At 53.9% G+C, this 26,831-nt stretch overlaps 1 protein-coding gene across 3 annotated transcripts in view; it reads left to right on the top strand.

The window, feature by feature from the left end:
• The window catches only part of FAIM2 (Fas apoptotic inhibitory molecule 2), a 30,893-nt gene extending 7,417 nt beyond the window's left edge, over window positions 1-23,476 (top strand). For all 3 annotated transcript variants that reach the window (XM_037997150.2, XM_008003183.3, XM_037997152.2), the window contains 7 exons: window positions 5,709-5,759; window positions 6,101-6,140; window positions 6,670-6,707; window positions 7,264-7,351; window positions 7,684-7,779; window positions 9,429-9,482; window positions 23,083-23,476. In XM_037997150.2, the coding sequence (XP_037853078.1) occupies window positions 5,709-5,759; window positions 6,101-6,140; window positions 6,670-6,707; window positions 7,264-7,351; window positions 7,684-7,779; window positions 9,429-9,482; window positions 23,083-23,232 (517 nt within the window). In that variant the 3' untranslated portion in view covers window positions 23,233-23,476. The remainder of the gene's footprint in view (window positions 1-5,708; window positions 5,760-6,100; window positions 6,141-6,669; window positions 6,708-7,263; window positions 7,352-7,683; window positions 7,780-9,428; window positions 9,483-23,082) is intronic.
• The last annotated feature ends 3,355 nt before the right edge of the window (window positions 23,477-26,831 follow it).

Below are 26,831 nucleotides of genomic sequence, written 5' to 3'. Positions count from 1 at the left end.
TGACTACTTCAGAAAATTAAGGTTCAGAGAAATGAGGAATTTGCCCAAGGTCACACAGCTAGTCAGTGGTAGAACTGGGATTCAAACCCAGAATTCCGGTTAAGGCTTGTGCTCTTAATCGGTCTACTTGGCAGGCTCCCTGCAGCCCTCGAGCCACTTGGCTCCTGCTTGTCCTATATTCTTTGAGGAAACCAGCCGGTAACTTGGGAGAGGAGGTTTGAAGGTGTAGATGATTCTGATCCTCCTTTCTGGGTAATTAAGGAGTCATCCTGGATATCTCCACACCAGAACCATCCTGGGGCTCAGAGCAGAACTGCTCTTGCACTCACTGTGAGCCCAGCTCTGTACAGGGGCTGCAGGAGAGGAGGCCTCTGCAGGGAAAGTTATTGGTGGCCCAAGGTAGCATGAATGGATGCAGCATTCGGAGAGGGGAGGAGGGAAGGAGTGAGCCTGTGCACCAGCGCATGCAGCCCACATCAGGGGCGCCCCCCAAAGGATGGGCCATGAAGACTGGAGACAGCGTTCCCAGGAGAGAAGTGGCTTAAGCAAAAGTGTGGGGCGAGAATGCACGTGGTGCATTTTCTAAACTGCGACTTCTCTGGCAGAGAGGTGGAAGGCTCCATGCAGGGGAATTCCAGGCATCTTGGAGAGCAGTGGGGCCTTGTGGGGTCAAGGCTCTGACTGCCTGGCCAAGGAGCCTACACACTGTGGCTGTCCCAAGTCTGTTCCTGGATAGGGCTCTGGTGGGGAGGTGGGCTCAGCCCAGAGCCCCGTGAACCACATCGAGCCCAGAGTAGCCTCAGAGATGGGCCTAGAGTTCACAGAGGCCCACCAGAGGCTGACGGTAAGGACCCTAGCCTGGCCTCTGGGGGTTCCAGAGTCTTTCCTAGAGCAGAGGGCAGAGGGCCTGTCTGCAGGCAGGTGGGGAGGCATGTGTCTTGGGGGCCTGGGAGGCACTGTACAGTAAAACTAATGAGGCCCCAGAGTCTACCACCTGGGCCAGCCCATGTGGCAGGTTGGCATGGCTTCTGGTATGTCAGCACGTCCTGGCAGCTTTGGGCCCCTGAGAACTTGGGAAGAGATTCTTGGCCTCTCTCTGAGCCTTCTGGGGGAGGGTCTGTGGGATTCCATGCTCTGAGCAGGTGGCGGCAGGGAGACAGTCCAGGAGTGAGCAGGCCCAGGAAGTGGGGGCAGAGTGCACTCCATTGGGTGGGATGGGGGGATTGGGAGGGTGGAGTATGAGAATCTGACCTCTGAATGGTGAGATTTGGAGTCCCTCCTCTTCAGCGTCTCTGGGCAGAAAACAGAGATGCTTTCTCTGGCTTCTACCAGGGTGGGTGCTGGCAAAAGTGGGAGGTGAGGTGGGCGTGAACTGGGCGCTTTTCATAGGGTGTCCCAAAGTGTGAAAGGTGCTTGGAAGTTTCACCACTGGGATGCTGCCCTTTTCCTCCAGAAACCCTGCCTAGGGTCCTGCCCTGCCCTGCCCCCTCACACCCCTCAACTCTCTCCATCCTGCCCCCTAAGTCGGCCTCGTGTCTGAGTCCTGGTGGGTCTCGCCTCCTGCAACACATCCTGTGCTCCCTGAGGACTCCATCCGGGTCTCTTCCTTTTAGAATAACAATAGGAGCACTGAGAAGCAGACAGCTCTTTTTCTGTATGGAGGGCACCGTGCTAAGCACTTTACATGTATTTTTCACTTGATCTTTCTTTTTTTTTTTTGAGACGGAGTCTCGCTCTGTCGCCCACGCTGGAGTGCAGTGGCGCAATCTCGGCTCACTGCAAGCTCCGCCTCCCGGGTTCACGCCATTCTCCTGCCTCAGCCTCCCGAGTAGCTGGGACTACAGTCGCCCGCCACTGCGCCCGGCTAATTTTTTCTATTTTTAGTAGAGACGGGGTTTCACCATGGTCTCGATCTCCTGACCTTGTGATCCGCCCGCCTCGGCCTCCCAAAGTGCTGGGATTACAGGCGTGAGCCACCGCGCCCGGCCCACTTGATCTTTCAATAGCCCTGCCAGGCAGACACTACTATTATCCTCATTTTACAGATGAGGAAAGTGAGGCTCAGAGTAACATAACCAGGGTAGAAATCCAGGTCTTTCTGATGGTGAAACCCATGTACTTGCCCTCTGTGCTCTGCTTCCTCCTTTGTCTTAGAGCAGGACAAGCTGGGGGAAGGCGTTGGGTTTGGATGCTGGCCTGCACCTGAGCCTTACTTCCCTGTCCTGACATTCTGTAAACAGACTGTGGTTCCTGCCCAGGCCCTGGGGCTGGGGCTTTGATACATAAATCATTGGCTCTCTCTCTCTCACTTCTTAAGTGACTCATTCTCTGCCCCCTGGGCTGCCAGCCTCCCCCTCCCCGACCCACAGCCCAGCTTTCTCAAGGCCCTCATCGCCTCCCTCCATCGGTTCTCACCTTACTGTCTGATTGCGCCCACTGAGCCACCGTGTCTGCGCTGGTGGAAAGCTGGTGGGCCAGGAGAAATCCAGGCAGAGGAGGAAAAGTGTGAGACCAGAGCTGGGTGGAGGTGGGTCAGAGCCTTTCCAGGAAGCTGTCCATCAGCCAGCTTCTAATTATCATAACTCTAGTGGGGAGTCCCACCCCTGTGCCAGGCCCACGCGAAGCACTTGAACTGTGTTGTCTCATCAGTCCTCCCGACAGTCCAGTGAGTTGGTACCAGTATTTCTGTTTCGCTAAAGTGGAAACTGGGTCTTGGCTATCGTCCAAGGTCACACAACAGTAGTGGCAGAGCTGGGATGTGAATTCAGGGTGTCAGGCTCCCAAGCTGTACCACAATCCCAGGGTCTTTGGCCCCTCTGCCCTCCCTCTGGACCCCTTGTCTTGAAAGTTAGAGAGCTATGAACCAGAGAGAAAAGGAGACTGGGCTCTTGCCCTCAGGAAGCTTCCACTCTGGCTGGGGAGATAGAACCCACACCCACATGGACAAGGGTATTATTATTAGCATTATTGCTGAGGTGGCTGACCAGTGACTCAAGTGAGACTGAAAGAGGGCAGGTTCCGAGTGTTTCCTAAGTTGGGCAGGATAGCTCTGCCATTCTGCACGGAGCAGGATGTTCAGCAACCCCTGGCACCAACTACCAGAAGAGCCCTCCAGTCACTGTGACAACAGTTCCTCCTTATTTGAAAACCACTGAAGACCAGGAAAGGGTTAAATTGAAGGGGTCCTACTCACCAAATCCAATATGCTTGTCTCAACTCCTGCATCTCTTGTTTTTTGGGTTTTTTGTTTTATTTTGTTTTGTTTTTCATTTCATCCAGAAATATTTGAAGAGCATCTACCAGGCACCAAGCTCTGGGTCAGATGGTGGGAATAGAACATTGATAAGTTGCAGGCTGGCCCCCAGATGCTATACCTGGGTGGGAAGTCACAGGAGCTGGCCCGAAGGGTGCGGCGGCTCAGGCTTTGGTTGAGGTATGCCTGTGGTGCACAGAAGATGCCCCCCTCTAACCAAGGCCTCAGGTGTCCTTGCCAGTCAGTCCCTTGCAGCAGGAGTAGAGTGTGGCAGGCACGTTTCCAGGCAGCAGAGCAGGTTGTGATGAGAGGGGTGTAGTGGAGGGGCGGAGTGCAGTGAGAGAAGGGCTGGAGGGGTGGGTGGGAATGCATTGCCTGATTGCTCAGACAGAGCATTGCCAGGTCTTTGGGAATTTTATACAGGGAAGTCACATGATTGGATCTGCCTGCAGCATGGAGGGTGGAAGGCAGGGGGGCTCCTGCAATACTCCAAGCCAGAGAGAGAGAGAGGTGCCCTGACCACAAAGGGTGGTAGTGGGTGGAGGGAAGAGGGCAGCTTTGATAACTGCCTGGGTAGAAAAATCAACAAGTCCAGGTGGTTAATTGGGCGTAGCAGAGTGAGAGTTAAGGATGATGCTGAGGTCTCCGATTGGGTGACTTAGAGGATGCATGACATCCTCTGCAGGAGGGAATACAGGAGATGAAGAAGGGGAGACAGAGAGTTCCCCTCTAACCTGTTGAGCATTACTTGTGTCTGAATAGTCATGTCTGCCCAGTAGGTAGTTGAAAATTAGAGACTAGGGTTGAAAAGGAAAATATAGATCAGAAATATGGGTGAGCAAGTCATGTGGTTGAGTGAGCCCCCCTAGGGAGAGCATGGGGGAAGAGCTGGAGAGGACCCCACATTGAGAGAACCACGCAGACTGAGAGAGACCCTGGAGGAGCTGAGGAGTGTGAGGGAGGTAGGAGGGACCCAGGGGTCATGAGGAACTAGGGAAACAATGATAGTGACCAGATGTTGAGAAGCCAGGCAAGATAAGGACTGACAAGTATCCACTGCACTCAATAAGGTCCTAGTGATGTGGCAAAGCCAGCTCCTGTTGAGTAGTGCTGAAACTGTGTTTGTTGGGTTGGGAAGATGGAGGAGGGGGCATGGTGAGTGGAGACCACTTTTTCAAGAAGCCTGGCTGCAAGAGAGGATGAAGTGGCAGTAGCTGGAGCCAGGGAAGGTGTTGGTTAAAGATGGAAAACAGCTGAGGAGGCTTGTGTGGGAGGAGAGGTACCAGTGGAAAGATTTAAGTAATGGAGATCCCCAGGCAATTAAAGGGATGGGAGGATTGGCCTGGGATGGGAGGAGGGACAGGAGGGACAGGAGGGCAAGTAGCACCACATGATATTTGCAGGTGGCAGGCAGGGAGCCAAGGGAGCTCACCTCATTTCCAGTCTTTCTGGAACACCAGAGGCAGACTGTGCAGGAAGAGTGAGGGGGCCTGGGAGGTTTGTGGATGGAGGAGGAAGCTTGAAATTGTGGGTGAGAGAACTGAGGAAGGATATGGGGAAAGGATGGCAGCGCCATGTTCAAGGCCCATTGGGGGTTGGAAACTACGCATTGGTGGCACCGCTAACTTAGGTAGGCAGGGGAAAGCTCCACCCTTGTGTCCCCAGCCATCATCTCCCACCTCCTGGACTGGCCTCTGCCTCCACTACTCAGAAAATCTCAGTCCTCCATCCCCATCTCTGGATTGCCCTCAAGCTGCCTGCCAGCCTCTCACTGGACGTGGCCACCTGATATAAAAATTCATCTGACAGGTGCCACTTCCTGATTGTACCAGGTGCTGGCAGGACAGACGAGGGCCTTACCCTTGCTGAGTTTACAATTTAATAGGCTAGACCAACAGTAAAATAACTAACAAGATCTCTCCAGGTAATGATAAGGGCTGAGAAGGGCCTATGTGGGGCAGTGGTTATGAGCAGGGACTCTGGAGCCAGAGTGCCTGGGTTCTCATCCTGCTTCTGCAGCATGGTAGCTGGATGGCCTTGGACAAGTTGCCTGACCTCCCCGTGCCTCAGCTGTAAAGTAAAGATATGAGGATTACATTCACTGATACTCATAAAACACTTTAAACTGCCTAGCACGTGGAAAATGCTGTATATGGGCTTTTAAAATAACAAGAGTGTCTGAGGAGGCCACTTTGGATTGAGTGGTCAGGAACAGCTGTCTCATGTGACCCAAGATTCCCTGTTTCTAGAAGCAGGCTCATCCCATCCTTTTGCTCTCTTTTGGAACTGGACCACCACCCTGCCCACTGTTAGGTTCTAGGATGACCATGGCCTCCCCATCCCATCCCGCCTGGCTGCCCTGTGGGTGAGGGTGGCAGAGAGTGGCATAAACAAGGGGTCTCGGGGAGAGCCCAAGAGAGGCTGGCTGATTCACCCATCCGTCTGTCTCTCACAGTGCTGTGTTCTTTGCAACCTACCTGACCCTGGCTTGCTGTTCTGGACCCAGGTATGCTAATGGCTTGAGGAAGAATTTGTGGGAATATGAGCAGGATCATGAAAGTTCTGGCCCCAGCCCTGCCTGCCACCAGTGAGCTGTGCATCCCTGAGAGGGTCTCATCCCTCTCTGGGCCTCTGTCGAGCAGGCAGCCCCTCCCTCCTTTACCTCGTGCCTCTGAGGTAGGGAGAAGGGGGATGGAGAAGGGAGCAAATGGGGATGTGGCTGAAGGAAGAGGCTCTGAGGAGTGTGGAGGGGGTTGGTCAGAGACCCCCTCACTGCAGCAGTGACACAGCCTGTGCCCACTGCCCCCACCCCCTACTCTCCCCTGAACTCTGTGGCTTGCCTTGCAGGAGGCATTTCCCCTGGAACCTGATTCTCCTGACCGTCTTTGTAAGTGATCTGGGGTGTGCTGAGGACAGATGCTGAGTGGAGATGGAGAAATAAGGGAAGCAGGGTAGACTGAGGACCAGGAAGGCTGGGCTGGGGATGTCCAATGTGAGGTCCCTGGCATGGGGCAGGGGTGTTTTCACCCCACTTCTTCCACAAACACATTCCATCTTCTCTTTCCAAATGGGCTTAATCTCGCCCCACTCCCCATCCACTGTCTTTTTTCATTGTGAATTTTTAAAAGGGGTTTGCCTAAGGCATTCTAGAGCTATGGTAATGAAGAAGAATGGAGGGTCTTAGAAGCAGGGAGCAGGGCTGCAGAAGAAAGGCACAGCTGGCACAGAGCCTGAAACTGGCAGTGGGGACACTCCTTAGCCAGGCCTGACTCCTGAAAGTCAGTATGTGTGGGGGTGACAGAGACAAAGAGTTGAGGGGTACCTGCAAGGGACAGGGACCTGGGCTGGACCTTGAGGGTGCCTGGGCCCCCGCAGTCTGAGTTTGGAGCATTCCTTTACCTTGCTTCTCATTTCAGACCCTGTCCATGGCCTACCTCACTGGGATGTTGTCCAGGTAAAGGGAGCAGGTGGAAGGAGAGGAGGACCGTAGGCCAGTCTTGGAGCCAGGCACTGGCCACACCCAAGGGGCGCTGCCCCACACGCCATACTTCCTGGGAGCATGTGGATGGGGCTGGGGCTCAGGAATGCAGGAGGCTTTGGCCTAGGGTCCTCTCCTTGAGCACTCAGCTGGACAACGACCCCAAGACCTGGCCTGGTGGATAGGGGGAGGGGAGCAAGGTGGCTCCTCCCAAACTGTAGCTTACAAGCCCCCAGACTCATGACCTGCAGTTACTTGTAAACCACCTCTGGGTCCGGCACAAACCCCTCCCCACTCCCACTCCCACCTCCTCAAGATCCTTCTAATTTGATTTTGAGTCTAAGCCTGTTGGGAGGGCCAGGGCCCAGCAGAAAGGCTGGGGAGGCAGACAGAGGGATCTGGGGGAAAGGGCACCAGATTAGGGCCAGGGATCCCAAGACCAGGTCCTGGCAGAAGAGGGGGCCCTGCTAGGAGGGTGGGGGAGACCAGACACCCTGCCTGGGAGTTGACACCTCGGCCTGACCGTCCTCAGCTACTACAACACCACCTCCGTGCTGCTGTGCCTGGGCATCACAGCCCTTGTCTGCCTCTCCGTCACCGTCTTCAGCTTCCAGACCAAGGTCAGCTTTGGGGCTTGCAGGCAGGGATCCCCGGCCTGAGGCTGAGCAGGGGAAGGCAGATAGGGTGGGGGGGGGCTCAGAGCTGGGACCCAGGGCTGGGGAGAGAAATAAAGGGGTGAGTTGGGTCTGGGGAGAGGGAGACAACCTGGTGAGGGCGAGGAGGGGAAGAAATGCCAGGTTCTTGGAGTGAGCACAAGACTGTGGCCTGCTGTATGCTTGTATGCCTGTATGCCTGTATGCCCATACAGGCTTGGCCCATACAGGCTTGGCTGTAGTTGGGGTCCCAGGAAGGTCAGACCACTCTGGCAGCTGACCCCATCCTGTCCCCACAGTTCGACTTCACCTCCTGCCAGGGCGTGCTCTTCGTGCTTCTCATGACTCTTTTCTTCAGCGGACTCATCCTGGCCATCCTCCTACCCTTCCAATATGTGAGTCTCTGGGTCCCCCGGCAGGCCCCACAGGGAGGGAGGGGCCCCACTGGCCCAAGGTGCCGTTCCCTCCCCTGCCCACCAGGGAAATCCAGGAGCCAAGGCCCCACAGCCTGCCATCCTGTGCGGCCCCTCCTGGCACCAGTCACAGGCGTGCTGGCAGTGTAAGCAAACAAGGAGGCTTTTCTTGTCAGGCCTGGGTACCTGCCGGGCTCCACAAGCCACATCCGGCTTCATTTTTCCCATCCTCCTCTGTGGTGTGGAGGTGAGATTGAGGGTAGGGTGTGGAGCATTTAAACCCTGGGCAGGGAAGGGAGTACTGGGGCTCCATGAGGCCCACCAGACCCAGAGGGGCCTGGGGAAGGGTCTTCTGGGGGCTCCTGTGGGATCAGCCAAGTCCAAAGAGGTAGAATCTAGCTGGCCAGGCAGGCGGGAGGTGGGGCAGTGGGGCATACCCACATCCTTAGAGCGTCCACCAGCTGGTGGCCAAATCTCGGCTCTTTTAGAGGTGTCCAGCCTGCCCTGGGGAATTAAACTGAGACTCTGCAGGTACCCGGGCGCCTGCATGTGGAGAAGGGCCAGATTGGGGGCATCGCAGAAAGGCCCTGAGATCTGAATCCTGGGAACCCAAGAGATGAGCTGTTGGACTGCTGCTAGGGGCCCAGTGCTTATACCCCTCACCCCTATAGCCACACATGGTGCATGGTCCCCCACTGCCCTTTTCTAGCAGGGCTGTGAGCAGTAGTCCTCACTTCCCCCTCCCCACCTCCATCCTGCCCAACCCCAGCCTCTGGGCACTTGGCGTCCATTCCAGGATGTCAGGATTGGTGCTGGCATTTCCTTGGCTCTTCCCAGGATCCTGTTGACGAAGGGAGGGGCCAGAGCTGGCCTGGGGGCCCTCTGTGTGTCTAGGATGGGGAGGAGTGTTACAGGAAGGGGCCACAGAACTTCAAAGAACCCTTTATTGATCCTGGTCTGGTTGATGGGATGCCTTTGTTTCCGAGTCTTCTGGAGGAGGGCCCCATGGAGGGCCCTAGTGCGGTGCCTCCAGCAGAGTTTTCCCCACAGCTGGCTGCTCCAGACCCGGAGGGAGACTCAGGGGGCAGAGGGTAGGGAGGTGCTGTTCCAGCCTGTGCAGGCAAGCCCACCATCACAGCTGGCAGAGACTCCAGATGCCCCACACACACACCCCTGAGGTCAAGTCTTTGTCCCCTTCTTCCTGAGTTCTTTGCCTCCAAGGCACAGCCCAGGAGCGCCCTGACACAAGAACAGACAGATCCTATGCTGGACAGGGATGAACGCACCCTGGGAGGTGGGAGCAGCCTCAAGCAGTCCCAGGCTAGAGGGAGGACAGGGCCCACCGAGAGTCATCTTCATCAGCCCTGAGCCCGGGGCTGTGTGCTGCGGGAAGGACCAGGCTGGCGGGCAGTTCTCCCACCGTTCCCACCAGGACCACTCTTATCCCATGCCGCACTTCACCCACCCTGGGCACCCAGAGAATCAGGGTCCACTGTCAGTCCTGGGGCTCCTTAGGGAGCGCTGGGCGGGACTACCCCATGTCCTCCATTCTCTAGACTGAGCCCTCCTCCCTGCCCCTCTGACTGCTGCCCCTTCTTGTCATCCCTAAGTCCGTTTTTCCTCTGCCGCAGGTGCCCTGGCTCCATGCAGTCTATGCAGCACTGGGAGCGGGTGTGTTTACATTGGTGAGTGTGGTCTGGCTCCTTGGCAGCCGCCTTCCCAGCATCCTGACCATCACCCCCGTCCCCTTCTCCTCCCATCTTCCCCACGGCCCTCCTCCCTGGATCCTTGGGAGCACCTGTGGGTAGGGCTAGGTCCAGCGCTGCGTTTGTTTGTTTGTTTGTTTGTTCGGGGAATTCAACCTGGTTTCCAGGACAGACCCGCTGACCTGGGCAGGAGGGAAGATTGTAACAGCAGGTTAGAAGCTGTAGACAAAGGCAGAGCTGGGAAGAGGCACCCCTTCCTTCAGGGGAGGGGCAGCAGTGCTTGCGAGGGCGGGAGAGTGGGTGCATCCTGGCCATGTGGACCAAGTTAGTAGTTACCCTCCTAGGGGCAACTGGGGAAGACTTCTTGGAGCTAGGGGGATTCTAAGCACCCTGAGAGAGAGATACTGTTAGATTGAGCATGTTCTTTGCTCTTCTCACGAAACTGAAAATGATGATGATGATGATTATGGTTGGGATAACAGTAACAGCTAATATTTATTGAACACTTGCTTCCCCCTAGCCAGCTCTCCATATGCATTTAATCGTCGTCTTAAGTCTATAAGATAGGTTCTACTGTTAATAAATTAAGATGGGGAGGCTGGTCATGGTGGCTCACGCCTGTAATCCCTGCACTTTGGGAGGCTGAGGAGGGTGGATCACAAGGTCAGGAGATCGAGACCATCCTGGCTAACACAGTGAAACCCCGTCTCTACTAAAAATACAAAAAAAGTAACCAGGCATGGTGGCGGGTGCCTGTAGTCCCAGCTACTCAGGAGGCTGAGGCAGGAGAATGGCGTGAACCCAGGAGGCAGAGCTTGCGGTGAGCTGAGATCGCACCACTGCACTCCAGCCTGAGTGAGAGAGCAAGACTCCGTCTCAAAATAAATAAATAAATAAATAAATTAAGATGGGGAAACTGAAGCTCAGAGATATCAAATAACATGCCCAAGGTCACACAGCATCCTAGGAAGTGACGGGGCCAATCTGGGAACCTGGACAGTCTGGTGTGAGTCCCCCTTGGGGTCTGAGGCTAAGTGGGGAGTGGCTGGAAGCAGATGCCCAGGAGGTGAGATGACCAGGGACAGACACCTGCCTGGAGCTGCCCAACACATGCCTTCTGCTCAGGTGGGCTCCACGCACCCGAATGTGATCGTGTTCCAGGACCCACCCAGGTGGGCAAGCTTGTACTGGTGACATCCTCTTGGGAAGGCATTCAAGGTCAACATTTATTGACAATGGAAGCAGTGACCAGACTCTCCCCTCCCTAGCTGGAACGTTCAGCTCAATACAAGTGGCCAGAGTTGCAGCTTAGTCCAGATTCCGGAGGCTTGTGGGCGACAGGCTGGGGGGGCTGAAATGGGGGACGGGATGGGGAGAGAGCAGTGAGCAGGGGTTTTGGGGGATTTGGATAGGGATCAAGCCTGGGGGTGGGTGTGGCAGGTTCATTCATGTGTCCTTTCCACAGGTCTTTATAGAGCACATACTGTGTGTGATGTGCAGCGTGGCTGCCCAGATGCCTGGTCAGCAGGGAGAGTGCAGTGTGTGGTGCAGAGTAGCACTCAGCCAGTATTGTAGAATGAATAAATGACCTCCAGGCTTGGAACTGGAGGGCTGGGATCTAGTGAAACTCCCAGCCCTCTTCTTACAGATGAGAAAACTGAACTCCAGAGAAATGGAATTATTTGTCCGTGGTTTCCCAGCAAGATAATGGGTCGATGTGGCCTTGATCAAGACTAAAGTGTCAGCTTATTCCAGGCTACCTAGGACTTCCCCAGTTTCAGCACTGAAAGCCCCACTTCTTGAGGAGCCCTTAAATCCTGGGTAAGCTGGGAGCCTGGTCACCTGAAGAGACTAACTTTTCTCAGACCCACACCATGCTCTTCCCTCCAGGCAATACTTCCTAAAGAAAGATTTCAAAGGATGTGGTGGGGAATTGGATTAGGAGAGAAAGAGGAGGGCCACATTCGGGAGAGCTAGTCTGGGCAACAGCACCTGGAGGCCCTAGAGGGAGGCATTTGCAGGGGACAGAAGAGGGGTCAAGCCAGGGCAGACAGGCTGGTGATGTTGGAGGCAGGGAGCACCCATGGGGGCCGGCCAGGGAGTTTACTTGGCTTCCCGTGGATCAGGTCACAGTGAGTGTGTGAACCACCCGAGGGAGCCATGCATGCAAGTAAGGCTGGGTGAATAGTAATCCCTTAAATTTGTTTGATAAGCCCTAGTGCTATGAAAATAATAGCAATAGTCCCCACCCTCTGTTCTACCCTTTATGTTTTACAAAGCACTTTCACACCTGTTACCTCCCTGCATCTCCACCACAGTCTGGCTAGGGAGTGGGGGCAGGCAGCCGTGGTGCTGTAAGACTCACTTTCCACATCTGAAGCCCTAGGTGTTAAGGGGCTGGCACAGAGTCTTTTTTTTTTTTTTTTTTTTTAACGGAGTCTTGCTCTGTCGCCCAGGCTGGAGTGCAGCGGCGCGATCTCAGCTCACTGCAAGTTCTGCCTCCCGGGTTCATGCGATTCTCCTGCCTCAGCCTCCCAAGTAACTGGGACTACAGGCACCCACCACCACGCCCAGCTAATTTTTTGTATTTTTAGTAGAGACGGTGTTTCACCATGTTAGCCGGGATGGTCTTGATCTCCTGACCTCGTGATCCACCCTCCTCAGCCTCCCAAAGTGCTGGGATAACAGGCGTGAACCACGGCGCCCGACCATTCTCTCTTGATCCTCTTAAACACACTCTCATCCAGGTTTCAGGGACCTCCGTGTAGCTAAATCCAGGGACCCAGTCTCAGTCCTAATATTGATGGACTCCCAGAAATATTGGATACAACTGTTCCTTCCCTCCACCACCCTCCCCAAAGCATCTTCGTCCCTTGGTGTCCAGGCCACCAACCGCCCAGGCTTTTCTGCAGTCTTCTTGATCCTGCAAAGGGCCAACTCTTCTCCTTCTACCCTGCTCTCTCAGGGCCTCGGGCAGCCGCAAAGCTTTGAATGCGATATTTTATGACGATTACTCTAACATTTACATCTCTAGCCTGGATCTCTCTCTTGAATTCCATACTAGAATTTCCGGTTGCCTAATGAGGGTCTGCATGAGGAAGGCTCATAGGCACCTCGGACTTCACATGTATAAAACCAAGCTCCTGCCCCTTCCCCGGGATGCCTGCTTTTCCCAAAGCCTTCCCCATCTTCCTGTAACTCAGAACAAATGCTTTGGTGACACCTTCCACTCCTCCCCTCTCCTCATCCCCCACATCACGCCCCAGGTCAATGCTGTGGCCCCTACTCCTATCCAGAATCTGACAACTTATCTCTACCCTCATGGCTACTCCCTGTCCCGGCCCCCGTAGCCTCCAGCCTGGGTTGATTGTTGCCATGGCCTCCTGCAGGCTGCCGCTATGCCCTGTGTCTATGCGGGGCACAGCAGCTGGAGTGTTAGGTACCCTTGTTCCTCTGTTGAGCATCCCACAATCGCTTCCCACAGCCTGCAGGCCCTCTCTGACCTCCCCACTCTCCTCTGCTGTAGCCACACTGGCCTCGTGCTGCGTGATCATGGCAGGCTCTCTCCAAACCCAGGGCCTCTGCACCTGCCTCTGTCTGTTCTTAGGGACTGCTCATAGTCCTCTCTCCCATCCTTCAAGTGTGTGCAGCTCTGTCCCTCCCTCTTCCTCCCTACTCTATTTCCCTCTCTCTGTAGTGCATCTCATTCTGACACACTGTCTGTTTTTCTTGATGTATTGCTCATTGTCTGTCTCCCTCCAGCAGAATCTAAGTTCCTTAAGGGTAGGGATTGTAGTCTGGCTTGTTCATCACTGCAGCCCCCGTGCCCAGAACAGGGACTGGTACATAGTATGTGCCCAGGAGATGTTTGTGGCATGAACGGATCCCCAAGAGGTGTGGCAGGGGCCAGGGCCAGGCCCACAGAGGTACAATCAGAGCAAGGCAGAGAACCCACAGGCTCTGTGGTTGAATTCAGCACTGCCCATCAGTCTTCTGTGAGTCACAGGAGAGGGGGAACTGCAGTGCCAATTATCTTATTAGGAGATCAACACTTCAAAGGTCCCTGGTCGGGATCATCCTGCAGGTTATAGAAACAACAATGGAGAGCACAGGGCTAGTTCCCCTGGCTCCATCCCCTGCCCATGTCCATCTGCAGCTCCCCTGGGGCCCATGGGGCAGGGGAATGTTGATGAAAGGGGCTTTGAGACTCATTCCCTTTCCCTCCTCTCAGTTTCAGGTAGATGAAGGCCCTCAGAGGCCCAGCCCCATAACTAAATCCCTTTACCCTCCCATTAACTCGAACTCAGGAACATGCTGACCTCGTCCTGACCCTCAGGCCTGCAGACTCCGTGGTCCCCTAGCTCCAGCGTGTCCCATAACCAGCACCCAGCACCCCCTAGTCTCTCATCTGCCCATCCTGCCATCTCCCACCATACCCTTTGGGGAATTCTCAGCACAGTGGGGGCCACTCCCAGCCCTATAGCCGAGCAGAGCTGCACACTGCACACTGCATGCAGGCGTCCCTGCCACGTGTGCCACCTTGAGGAGACTGTGCGAGAGTGGGGTGAAAAGAAGTGGAGGAGGAGGCCCCAGACCCCGAGGGAGACCCGCCCCTCAACTCCCACCAACCTGAGCTTTGGAAGCGCTGTGAGAATCCAGCTTCGAGAATCCAGCTTCTCTCCCAGAAACATCAGCACCTCCCTTGAGATTCTGCCATCTTTGAGGGCAGGGCCGCCCAGTGGAGGGGCAGCACCTGAGGGGATGGGAGGCAAGGTTTCTCAGGGCTCTGGTCCAGCTTTGAGGAACAGGCCCCTCCTAGGCCTCACCCATGTCAGCCTTAGTACCTTCTCAGGGAGCCTTGGGTTTTTGGCCTCACCCCTACCCCAGACCCCTCACTGGATGCCAGAACCCAAATATGCCAGTTGAAGTGGGTGAGCCAGCTGAACAGCCCTGACCTCAGAGTGGCCGAATCCTCCCATTCCCCCTAGTGCCCTCTCTTTGGGTGCTTTTCTGTAGAAACTCATGGAAAGACACACAGGGAGCATGAGGGTCAGGCCGGGCTGGCGTGATGGGGCAGGGAATGAGGTGGGGGCACATGCCTGCAGCTGGCTTCTAGCCGCAGCTGAGACTCCAGGGCCCATGGGACTTGAGACAGGTTGCCGCATCTCAGAGTTGGTCCTTCCTTGGGGAAGCTAAGGTCTCTGAGCCTCCTAAATCGAGAGCCCAAGTCCCAGAGTCCTCGGGAAGGAATGAGGCATAGGACATTAGAAATTAGGTGATGGGCCCAGTGGGAATAGACCTCTTCACTCCCCGCCCAGCCTGGCCGATTTGAGGACCTTGGGAACCACTGACAGTTGCTAAGAAACATCACAGTTGTCGTGCTTTAAGGAAGATTAGTGAGAAGCTGAGTGGACAGACCAGAGGCTGGGAGACCATTTAGGAGGTCACTGCAGTGTCCCAGAGCTGGGGTGGGGTGGGGGCAGGGAGACTGTTCATGGTCAGTACTGGATGCTGCAAGCCTAATGGCATTTGGATGAACAGAGCTGGGATAGGAAGATGCTCAGTAGGGGTGCTGGACCTCCAGTTCTGATGTTGACCACTATGGAGAGACATAGAGCTATCTGTCCTCAGTCTCTGGAAGGAAAGCAGGGCTGAGACCTCAGAGCTGGCAGGGAACTGCCTGAGGCACCTGCTGCTGAAGCTGAGCATGCGCTGAAGCCAAGACAGCACTTCCAGAGAGACACACACTCACATTCACGTGTATACACACATGCACATATACATTCTCACATAAACTCACATACACACACGCACATACCCACATGCACACATACATACTCATATACACACATCTACCCACATGCACATACAGTCACATGGATACTTATACACACATACACATACACATATACGCACATGCACATACACACATAGACACATACACATGCACATATACACACATGCACATACACACACATGCACACACACATGCACTCACAGGCAAACAGACATACACATGCACATATACACATGCACATGCGCTCACAGGCACACAGACACGCATGCGTGCACATACACTCACATGCACACAGACATATACACACACTCACCTGCACACATATACACACATGCACACTCATATGCACACATATACACACAAACACACGCACACATGCAAACATGCACACACACATTCGTATGTACACATATACACACATACGCATATATATACGCATGCACATACACTCGTACACACGCACACATACACAAACACACATATACACATGCACACATATGCACTCACATGCACACATACACACGCACACATGCACATATGCACATATATACACATGAACATACATATTCATATACACACATGCACACATATACAAACATATATACATGCACATACGTGCTCACATGCACACACGCACATACATACACTCATATACACATGCGCACATGCACATATACACATGCACACACATTCACTCACATGCACATAGACATACACATATACACATACATACACACATATACACACATGCACATACACTTATATGCACACATACACATATACACACACGCACATATACACACATGCACATGCATACACTCACATGCACACATATACACACACATATACCCACATACACTTATATATATACACTCACACACATGCACACACGTACACACACACATACGTGCACACTCACACACACATATATACACATACGCACACATACACATACATACACACATACACACGTATATACACAGGCACACACATACCCACACACGTGTGCACACATACACACACCATGACCAGTCTGGGCCAGACCCACAGTGTCCAAGGGATTTAAGAAAAATATGCCTGTCCACCCCAACCCCTCACCCTGCTTTTCTAGTGGGACGGCAATATATGCTCTACCTTCCTCACAATTAGGAAAACACTTCGAAAAGTTAAAATGGCCTCACAGATCCAAGGCTGAGGCATGACTTTTAGACTTATCTTCGTTCCATTCAGAGCCTAGAGGCCCTTTTCCCTCAGTGCATTACGTGAAGCTGAAGGAGCCAGTGAGAACCTTCTCTGTTAGGTCTCCCACCCTCTGCCACTGAAACAGTCCCAATGCCTACCCTGAGGCCTCCTCACACCCCCCTCCCCACGCCTCACCCAGACAACCTGGAAGTGGCGTGGGTTCCTCCTGAGGTGGGCGGACTGATCAGTGATTGCTCCTTCAGGGGAGAATGTGCAGGCCCCTCCTGAGGCCTGCCTGTCTCACTCCTGAGGCACTCATCCCCCAGCCCACACTCTGCTCAAACCTGACAGGAGGAGGTGGAGAAGCCCTGGGGTGGTGAACTGAGGGAGGGGAGGCAGAGGCAGCTCCACACCTGCCTGGGGGCAGAAAGGAACTTCTGCTTCCATATCCAGGACCTGGTTCTTCAGAGCAGAGCCAGGAAGAGGCACTGGCAGGGCCAGTAGGTGTGTGGAGTGGGGAGGGGGCTCTGCAGCTGGCCAGTGCCCCCCACCAAGTCACATTCAAGGCCTCGCTGCTCCTCTTACCATTCTGTGATCTTGGGCAAAACGACTTGACTGCTCTGCCTCACCGGCCTGTCTTTAAAGTAGGGCTCACCCGCCTGTCTCAACAGGCTGTTGTAATGGATGAATAGGGTAACAAATGAAGGGAAAACAGCCTCCTCACACTTGGAACATGGCAATTCTCAATCGATGACAGCTCTTACTCTTATGGTAAATGATAACCTTATCATTTAGATCACCAGATTTAGCCTGGCTTCAAAATCTGGTGATCTAAATGACAAGGTTATCATTCACTATAAGTCTCAAAGCCCTTCTCCGCCACATTCTAGCTGTGTGGACTCACCAAGTTACGTAATGTCTTTGTACCTCAGTTTCTTTAGCTGTAAAATGGGGACAAGAACAGTAACTCCCTCATAGGTGGCTGTGACTTGGATGCATTCATATATGTAAAGCACTTAGTGCCTGGTGTGTGGTCAGTGATCAGTAACTCTTACCTGTTAGTAAGTTACCTAAGGTCTGAGCCAAGATTTGAACCCAGGTTTATGGGACTCCCCAGCCTATGATCTTAAGCACTGTATTATACTGGACTCATGCCCTTTCTCATATGACCATATATGGTTCTTTCATACAAAATATTTTATTCCACTTACTGCGACAGGCTATTGAAGCCTACCTTGTCTCCTGGTTCCTTTTTTTTTTTTTTTTTTTTTTTTTGAGACGGAGTCTCACTCTGTTGCCCGGGCTGGAGTGCAGTGGCATGATCTTGGCTCACTGCAACCTCCACCTCCCCGAGTTCAAGCGATTCTCCTCCCTCAGCCTCCCAAGTAGCTGGGATTACAGGTGCCCACTACCATGCCCGGCTAATTTTTGTATTTTTAGTAGAGACGGGGTTTCCTCATGTTGGCCAGGCTAGTCTCGAACTCCTGCCCTCAGGCGATCTGCCCACCTTGGCCTCCCAGAGTGCTGGGATTACTGGCGTGAACCACTGGACCTGGCCTACTTTTTAAAAAGTTGATAGATAATCGTGTGTCATTAATGCACTTTCATACACTACCCACCTTTCACCCTGGGCCAGGCTTTCTGATTCGAATGCCTGCCAGACCCTGTTCTTTTGGTGGCCCTCCTGGGGGTGCAAATGTTGTCTATGCCATCTAAATTTTTGACACCCAGGTCAATGGAGAGAAATATCTTCTATTGGTATCAGGCAAGAAATGGGCCCCAGATCTCCACTCAATGGTCTCTCTTCCCTCCCTCACCCCCTCACCCTCCCCTGCAGCCCAGCCGGTGCACCTGGACATATGGCTGGTAGTCTCTTCTCCAAAGCCCCAAAGCCCAAGCTCACCCTCTAGCTGTCCCTGGGCTGTGTGACATGGGCAAGTCACTTACACTGTCTCTGCCTCAGTGTCCTCAGCAAATGATGGAGCTGATAGTGAGACACCTGCTGCAGAGGCTTATGGTGAGAATTGAGTGAAAGAGTTCATGAACTCTTCTTTTGTGCTATTTTAACCCTTCTATTTTAAACTTCTAATTATATAATATGTGAATACATTTATTCACATATTTCACTTTTGGAAAATCTTAAATATAGAAAAAAGTAAATGTCATTTTGATCGTGTCCCTCGCTTCTTTCCCCAGCAGGAACCATGAATTATCTCTCCTTCCAGACCTTTCTTTATGCATTTCATAGATATTTGCTATGTTGGCTCCTCTGACATGTATAGTTTTATGGGATCATACGATATGGATTTTTCGCAACTTGCTTTTTTCTCACAGTAGCGTCTGTCACAGATGTTTCCACCTCAGCACTGCTGCCCAGAGTTTATTTAACCACCCCCGTGTTGGTACAGTTTGGGTTGTTTCAGCATCTCACTGTTAGAACCAATGCTGCAAACAACAGCCTGGGGGTTGCCTCCACGCGCCGTCACACTGGCATTTCTGCGGGACAGACACAGTCCACGTGTCACTGTTTAAGCTGATTCAACACATTGCAACCCCAGCTTTTTGTATTCAGTGCCTGCCTGCGGGTGGCTCTGAGCTGGCCTTTCCATGGCATGCACTGCCCAGAGCCCCTCAGTGTCACCTCTGGGGCCACATTCAGGGAGGACAACAGACATAAGCCTGGGCCCCAGATACGGCAGGGTCAGGCCAAATGTGTGGCTGGGGGCCCCGGCGAGGTTTAGCGCTGGCCAGTAAGGTGAGGCGGGGAAGTTTGCCCTCTGCACATGCTCCCTCCCTCCCTCCCTGCAAGCCCACTCCTCCCCCATCTCCACCAGTGTAGGAGACGACACTTGAGAAGCAGCCATCAGCAAATCACTCAGCTCTCAGACTCCTTTCCTCATGTGTAAGACCATGAGGACGTCCACCTCCCAGGGCAAATGGGGAGAGGGAGATGAGAGATCAAGTGTTGGTCTAGGGAAGGACTCTTCAGATGTAAGTTAATAGCATCCTTGTCCCTGGGGGCCTCCTGCCCCATCCCAAGTGCTCCTCCTGCAGAGTCTCCTGTTCAGCTGGCCACTAACTCAAGTACCTGCCCTCCTTTTAGGGATTTGCAGTCAACTCAGTTGCTAGCTCTCAGCCAAGATCCTAGCTACCCATTAAGATGTTAACTATAACCAAGATAACTGCTCTCAACCAAGACATTAGTTAACAATGCTTTCCATCTCCAAGGAGATAGCAGCAGATGACTTCCCCTGTAAATGAATGCACTGCCATGCAGAATCTCTCTGATCATGTCTTTTGCCCTCGTTAGACTGTCAGTTCTATGAGGGCAAGTTCTCTGGAACATAGTAGGTGCTCAGCAAATATTGTTGGGAATAAATGAATGAAAAGACTTTGGTTGACTCCCAGGCATGAGGTGGCAGTGATGGTCATACTGGGCAGTGGGGTTGAAATTTGAAGCAGGCCATCCCAGAGAACGCCACATAGATAAGCATCTGTGTGCATGCACCAAGGGCTGGGGCAGAAATCATTTCATTCCTCCTCTTTCCAAGAGAAAAGCCGGCTGGCTGCTCTAGGGGGTCTCCTGCATGGGTGCTTCTCAGAAGGGCCACCCCCAGAGCTGGACAGATCCAAGCCTTCCAAGTTAAGAGACTCAATTTCATTAGCTCACCCAGGAGTGACCAGGCTCTGAGAAATCAACCAAGCAAGCTACTGATGGATCAGCCAGGTCAGCAGTTTATGAACTGATGCTGGCAGCTGTGACTGCCAAGTGGCCAAAGCCTTTGCACTGGGCCTTCTGCCTGCTCATTCTCTCTGCAGAAGGAAAATGTGCTTGGGAATCCAAATCAAACACAGAAGGAGCAGAGCGGAATGGAGAGAAATCATACTCAAAAATACAAATAGTGGATGCCACATACACTGTCATAAATCTACCCTCAAAACCACACCGTGGTGTGGGCATTGCTACTATCCCATTTTGTAGACGAGGACACTGAGGTCAAGTGGATGACTTGGCTACTGAGCAATGGAGCCGGGTCTCAAACCAGGCATTTCAACTCCTGTTCCTGTCTGCAGTGCCCTTTCCTCAGTGCCACTGAGCTCAGGAGCCTGACACATCCTGCACAGGGCTCCTCTCAGCTCTGGCCATGGCTCCCCATTTTTGCTCTGTTAAGGCCACTGACCTCCCCAAGGAACAGTGCTGCCTCCCTGATGAGACGCAAGAGACACCTGAGTCTCATCAGCAGTGTGTGCACATCCTCAAGAGGGCACCTCTCCTTCTGCAGATAATAACAACAAAACCACATTAATATAATAGCAAGCATTCATTAAGTGCTTACCATGTGTCAGGCACTGTGCCAGGCCCCTTGCATGCATTATCACATTCTCACAACAACCTCAGGAGGCAGGCACGCTCATCTCCTTTTTACACATAGGGCACTCACAGGCCCAAAGAGATTAAATGCTCTGCCCAGCCAGGTCCTACAGCTAATGAGTGGTAGAGCAGAGCCTGCAGTTCAAGTGGATCTGACTTTCAAGCCTGTGCTCATAATTGCCCCCACCTCCCCAACTTTGAGGGTGGCCCTGCCTCAATGTCCCGTGTGCTGGAATTGCTCCCTGTTGGAGCCCTGGCCTCTTGGGCATGGGGGCGCATTGCACCGGAACTGGGATTCAACTAGGATTCTACAGGGCTGCATCTATAGCAACTCTAAAGTCTGGGTCTTAGGAGTCAAGGAGTCCATGGCAGGTGAAGGAAAGGGAACTGGGCATGACCCCTGCCTACCGAGCAGAATGCAAGCTGCAAGGGCAGGCCCCAACCCCTTCCTCCTCTATCTACTTCTCCCATAGTTCCTGCCTGGCCGAGTTCTCCGCTCTTCACACAACACCAGTCAGGTCTCCCAGGCTTCCCTAGGCCTTCCTAGCTAGCAAACTCCTACTTAAGCCTCAGGTGAAATGCCACCTCTCCTGGGTCACCTTCCTCTGGCCCAATCAGTAGCTCCTTCCTTCACAGTCCTAATTGTGCCTTTCGTGGATTTTCTTGTAATGACCTGTAAGTGTCCCCCATGACGCTGTGAGCTTCCCCAAGGCAGGCATGGCTTTGTGTTTCTTGTCTCTTCCACTCTCAGCAAGTCGCTGTCATGCAGCTGTCGCCCCATACATATTTATTGTATAATGAATGAGTTTCAGAGGACCCAGGGAACATGCCTTTCATACACAAGTGACCGAAGAGCCCAGTTAACAAGAATGTGAATCAATGTAAAAGAATTCCAATCCCGGGCCGGGCATGGTGGCTCACGCCTGTAATCCCAGCACTTTGGGAGGCCGAGGCGGGCAGATCACCTGAGGTTGGGAGTTCGGGACCAGCCTGGCCAACATGGAGAAACCCCGTCTCTACTAAAAATACAAAATTAGCTGGGTGTGGTGGTGCATGCCTGCAATCCTAGCTCCTCGGGAGGCTGAGGCAGGAGAATCGCTTGAACCCAGGAGGTGGAGGTTGCAGTGAGCCAAGATCTCACCATTGCACTCCAGCCTGGGCAACAAGAGTGAAACTCTGTCTCAAAAAACAAAACAAAACAAAACAAAACAAAAAACAAAAAACAAAACCCAATTCCAATCCTACGTGGATCAGTGCTTCATCACCTTTGAGATACTGGTGGACATTTTGGCCTCTTTCTCCAGAAAAGCGCACCACGCCTGCCAAATTTCATATTCTACTTCTCAAGGGTTCTGCTCCCTAGGCTTGGAGCCCAGAGGAAAGCTACGTGGGGAGGGGTAGGAGCCACTGTATACAGTGGGCAGACCTGGCAGGGGCAGCGGGGTGGCACAGTGCTGTCTCAAAGGGAATCTGTTCCTAGTCCATTAGGCCAAGCAGGTCCCCAGGGAAAAGCCTGCTTCCTGGGAGGAAAGGCATTAACCCCAGGTGCTGTTAGTAGCAGGGCAGAATGGTTACACCTGGGGCTCTGGAGCTGGACTGCTCGGGTTCAAATCTTGGCTTTGCCACTTTCCAGCTGTGTAACCTTTGGCTAATATTTAAGGTCTCTGGGCCTCACTTCCTGTAGGAAGAATCTGATTCTTACTGGATGGGGATGTCAGTATAGCACTGATGGGCTGATGTCAGTACAGCACAAGTGCTTGGGCCCTGCTTGTACCTGAAGCATTCACCTTCCTCTGAGAGCAGGGTCCTGAGGGAATGGCCAAGAAGTCTAGGCCTCAGCTTGAAGGTCCCCTCCCCCAGGAAGCCTTCCCTAACTCCCTGCCACACTCACATAGGTGAGGCTCCTTGTTATCAGCCCCACCGCTGCCTGGAACCTTGTTATACTCATCATCCTAACAATTCCTCTAGACTCTAAGCTCTGTGAGGACAGGGACCCTGGCTGTCTTGTTCTCGGCTGTATCCCTGTGCCTGGCACATAGCAGAGGCTCAGTAAATAGCTGCTGAACAGAATTAGGGATAGAAGGTGTCTCAGGAGGGCCACTGGGCAGCCAGGCAGCAGGTGAGGGTAATAAAATTGGGGGTGGGGCTGAGGGGGGCACCAGGGCTGCCATAGTCAGTGTCACACTGCCTGGGCCTCTGACCCCTCTCTCTCTCCTCACTTTTCCCAGTTCCTGGCACTTGACACCCAGTTGCTGATGGGTAACCGACGCCACTCGCTGAGCCCTGAGGAGTATATTTTTGGAGCCCTCAACATTTACCTAGACATCATCTATATCTTCACCTTCTTCCTGCAGCTGTTTGGCACTAACCGGGAATGAGGAGCCCTCCCCACCCCACCGTCCTCCAGAGAATGCACCCCTCTTGGTTCCCTGTCCCTCCCCTGCGCTCCTACAAGACCAGATATAAAACTAACTGCCAACCCAGGCTGTGGCCAGGCCACTGTCTACCCCAGCCCAGCCCAGCCCTCTGCCGCTTGTACATACGCCATGGGGACCCTGAGGAACCGAGGCCATGTCAATCCCTGTGCCGCCCTGTTCCCCCCATTACATTTCCAAACTGGGACGGTCAAGGCTGAAGGCTCCTCTGGGTTTGAGGGCCTAAGGGACAGCGGGGAGAAGCCTAGCAGGATTTCAAATGCGGAAGTGAGACCCAGGAAGCCCAGCGGAGCCCTGACCCCCCACCACAATTCCTCCTAGGGCTGCACAACCATGTGGCCTTGGGTCCTGCGTCCAGTCTGTGTCCTCCTGTCTTTCTCATGCAGGACAGGCATTGACACTTTGTGAGAAAGGGGGTGGAGGACATAGCTGGGCAGGTGGAGTGAGTGGGCAGGATGGCTGTCCCAGGCTGCCCATCTTCTCTTGGCTCTGGGACCAGCAGCTTGTTCTAGGGATTTGAAGCCTGTGCTGTCTGCTGCTCGCTGTGAACGGCCCTCCCAGGTCATGACAGAGCACTGTTGGGGCAGGAGGTGAGAGCAGGGGGCCCTGCTCCTCAGTGAGGGCCTGTCCTGGGGCTCCCAGGGAAGTGGGAGCCGGGGAGCCAATCCACCCAGACCTGCGTCCACCTGGGAGGCATTTGGGGTTGCAGAACCGAGATCCACATCCTCTCACTCGCTTCTCTCCACCCACCAGGCTACTGCCACAGGCCTGAGGCTGAGTGAGGTGTGCTTGGGCCCTCCGGCTGGATGTTCTGGGGGAGGAGGTAATCATTCTAGCTGCCAGGCCAGCCCCATCTGGAAGGAGTCCCTACTCTGTCCCAGCCCTAACCCGAGGCTGTGTGGGAGTCCCTTCTGCACCTCTTATTTCCTAAACCCTTCCTGTCAGCTGCTGTTTGCTGGCTTGTCCCCAGCCAGGCCTCCTGAGGCCTTCGTAGTTGGCAGAGTCCACATCTCTTCTAGCTTCACTGGCCGCTCACTCAGCCCAGAGTCCCTACGTGCCCCCCGCCCCCCACTTATCTCTGCATCTCTCCAATTTGGAAGCCATCCAGCTGATGCTAACAGCCAGGGCCAGTCCCTCCAGCTGGTCCCATGTAATGAGGCCAGGGCTGCTTATCAGCTTCCAGGCGGCTGGGATCTCAGGCAGGGTGTGCGTCAGCCTTCCAACCCCCAGGGGGTCGCCTGTAGGGAGGGAACCAGGAGGCCACACTGGGGGAGCGTGCAGCCAGCATGTGCAGTGGCCAGCTTGAGGCCAGTGGAAAGTTACTGTGTGGAGACAGGAAAGCTCTGAGTGGATATCAGAACCCTCCCTTGGCTTCGCCCTCCTCCTCTTCTCTCTCCCCTGTGCTGGGAGCTCCGTTTGCCCTGGGAAGGGTGACGAGGTGTGCTGTTCCTTCCCAACCCCATCCCTCCCCACCCTTCCTACTCCCAGCTTTCAAGAAATATTGCAGAAGCATTTGAAGTCTTGTTCCATCTTGGATATTTGAAGAGAAAAGGAGCCAAGAACTGGCGGGTGGTGTGTGTGCAGCAAAGGCATTGGGGGCACGGGTGAGATGCCCACTGTGTGCTGGTCTAAATTAATCCATCGCAGTGATCCTCCAGAGGCAGCACTCCGCTCATGTCCGTCACAGAGGGAAAAGCCGAGGTGCTCAGAAAGGCTCAGTAATGAGTACCAGGTCATATGGCTAGCGAGTGGTGGGCCTGGGGTTCAGACCCACAGCTGCCTCACGCAAACAGGGTATCACTCTTGCCCATGGGCCTGGATGGGGGCTGGAATGAGACCACATGAGAACACAGAGAGGTGGGTGGTCAGGCCCTGATGTCCTGGGGATTTCTTGTCCTCAGTGCCAGCCGGCCTCCCGTCTCTCCTGAAACCCCTCGCCAGGTTTTGCGCTCTGAGGTTTCTATCCTCCGGACATGAACTGGGAGGCAAGATTTCTGGTTTCTGGTTCTAACCTCACCGCCAGCGGGCTCCTGGTGTTAGGGGAGGGTTTCTTGCTGTCTGGGATTCAGTTTTTCTATCTGCCACGTGGAAGTTCATAGCCAGGATAAGGTGGGAGAGGCACCAGAACACTTCTCTCCACTGACTTCCTCACCTGGTTCCCACCCTCCTCCACCTCCTCTCCTCCAAGCCACTCAGTTTCCTCTCCTCATCTCTGGCCTCAGTTCCAGAGGGGTTAGTCCCAGCACCCCACTCTCCTGCCACTGTCAGACAGCCTTGGTCATGCTTCCTAGAATCTACTTGTCCAAGTTCTCCTCTCCCTGGGATAAGTTATTGCAGAAAAACTGGGGATTTAAAAGCTTATTCAGGGCTGAGTGCCAAAAGCTTGGGGGAGGAGGGACAGGTCCTCAGTTATAAACAATATCACACACGCATCACAGCCATTTGAGAAATGGCTTCTTTGCAGAGCTGGGGAGGCCAGGCAGAAGATGCTGCAGCCTCCTACTCTGGGTCCTGAGCGGGGCGTCCCGGGTACCACAGTGTCGGCAGCAGGGTCAGGGCCAAAGACTATGTGTTCCATCTCCAATGCAGGCAGTGAGGATCCCTGAAACACCAGGAGAGGCGTCAGAAGGAGGAAGGGTGGGGGAGCAGGAATGCAGGATTAAGGAAACCGCAGCTGAGCAGGTGTTGCAAGCTGTAAAGGAGGAAGGGAGCCTGAAGGCCACTCACATTTTTGGACTGGGTGAGGCTGGGCCCAGGAAAGGGTGGGATGGATTTTGTAAAGCTGGAGGCAGCCAGGAATCTGATCGTCTGGAATGCGAGGTGAGGGGTCTCCCCTTGAAGTCCTCTCCTGGAAGCTGCAGATGGGGGCCAGGGAGGCACATGCGAGTCTGGGACTCATTCCTGGGCACATGCATGGCTCCTTCTGTTATCACCTGGGGAAGCTCCGGAATCTTAGTTCTTCCATTCCCTACTCTTCCTTCTGAGGGAGTCAGGATGGGACAGACACCCATTTTCCAACAGGCTCCGTGCCTCCCTCCCTGGCCCGCCTGAGGCCAAGTCCCAGGTGTCCTGGCTGCTCTCCTGGGCGGGTTGGAATTTTGCACAAGCACTTTGCTGCCCTCCGGTGGCTGCTTGAGGAAACACAGCCTGGTTTGGGAGAGTCACCGAGGGCCCATGTGGCTGGAGGTCGGGAGCAGGATCTGGCCCCCAGCTCTCCTCAGACCTCCCCAGACCTATCTGCTCATCAGCCGCCACTGTTCACTTTTGCCGAACGATGGTTGCATCTCTTGGACACAGTGTACTCCCTCCCGAGCCCTCCCTGAGCCGTTCTCCTGAGTCCCTGACGGCAGACAGCTCCAGGGATGCAGCCCGGCTGCCATACCCCAGACACTCCTGTTGTCCACTGGCCTCAGCTCCTGCAAGTTCCCCAGTGTCCGTGCCTGTTCCCTTCCCTGGCCTCACCTTCCTGGGGTCTGTGACTGACTGGAGATAAAAATAAAAGCAATTCTGACACCTGAATCGTTTCCTTCGTCTGCTTTCCT

This window comes from Chlorocebus sabaeus, chromosome 11, assembly GCF_047675955.1.
Source record: "Chlorocebus sabaeus isolate Y175 chromosome 11, mChlSab1.0.hap1, whole genome shotgun sequence".
In the NCBI taxonomy this organism is placed as follows: Eukaryota; Metazoa; Chordata; class Mammalia; order Primates; family Cercopithecidae; genus Chlorocebus; species Chlorocebus sabaeus.
This window is presented reverse-complemented; position numbering and strand designations above follow the sequence as displayed.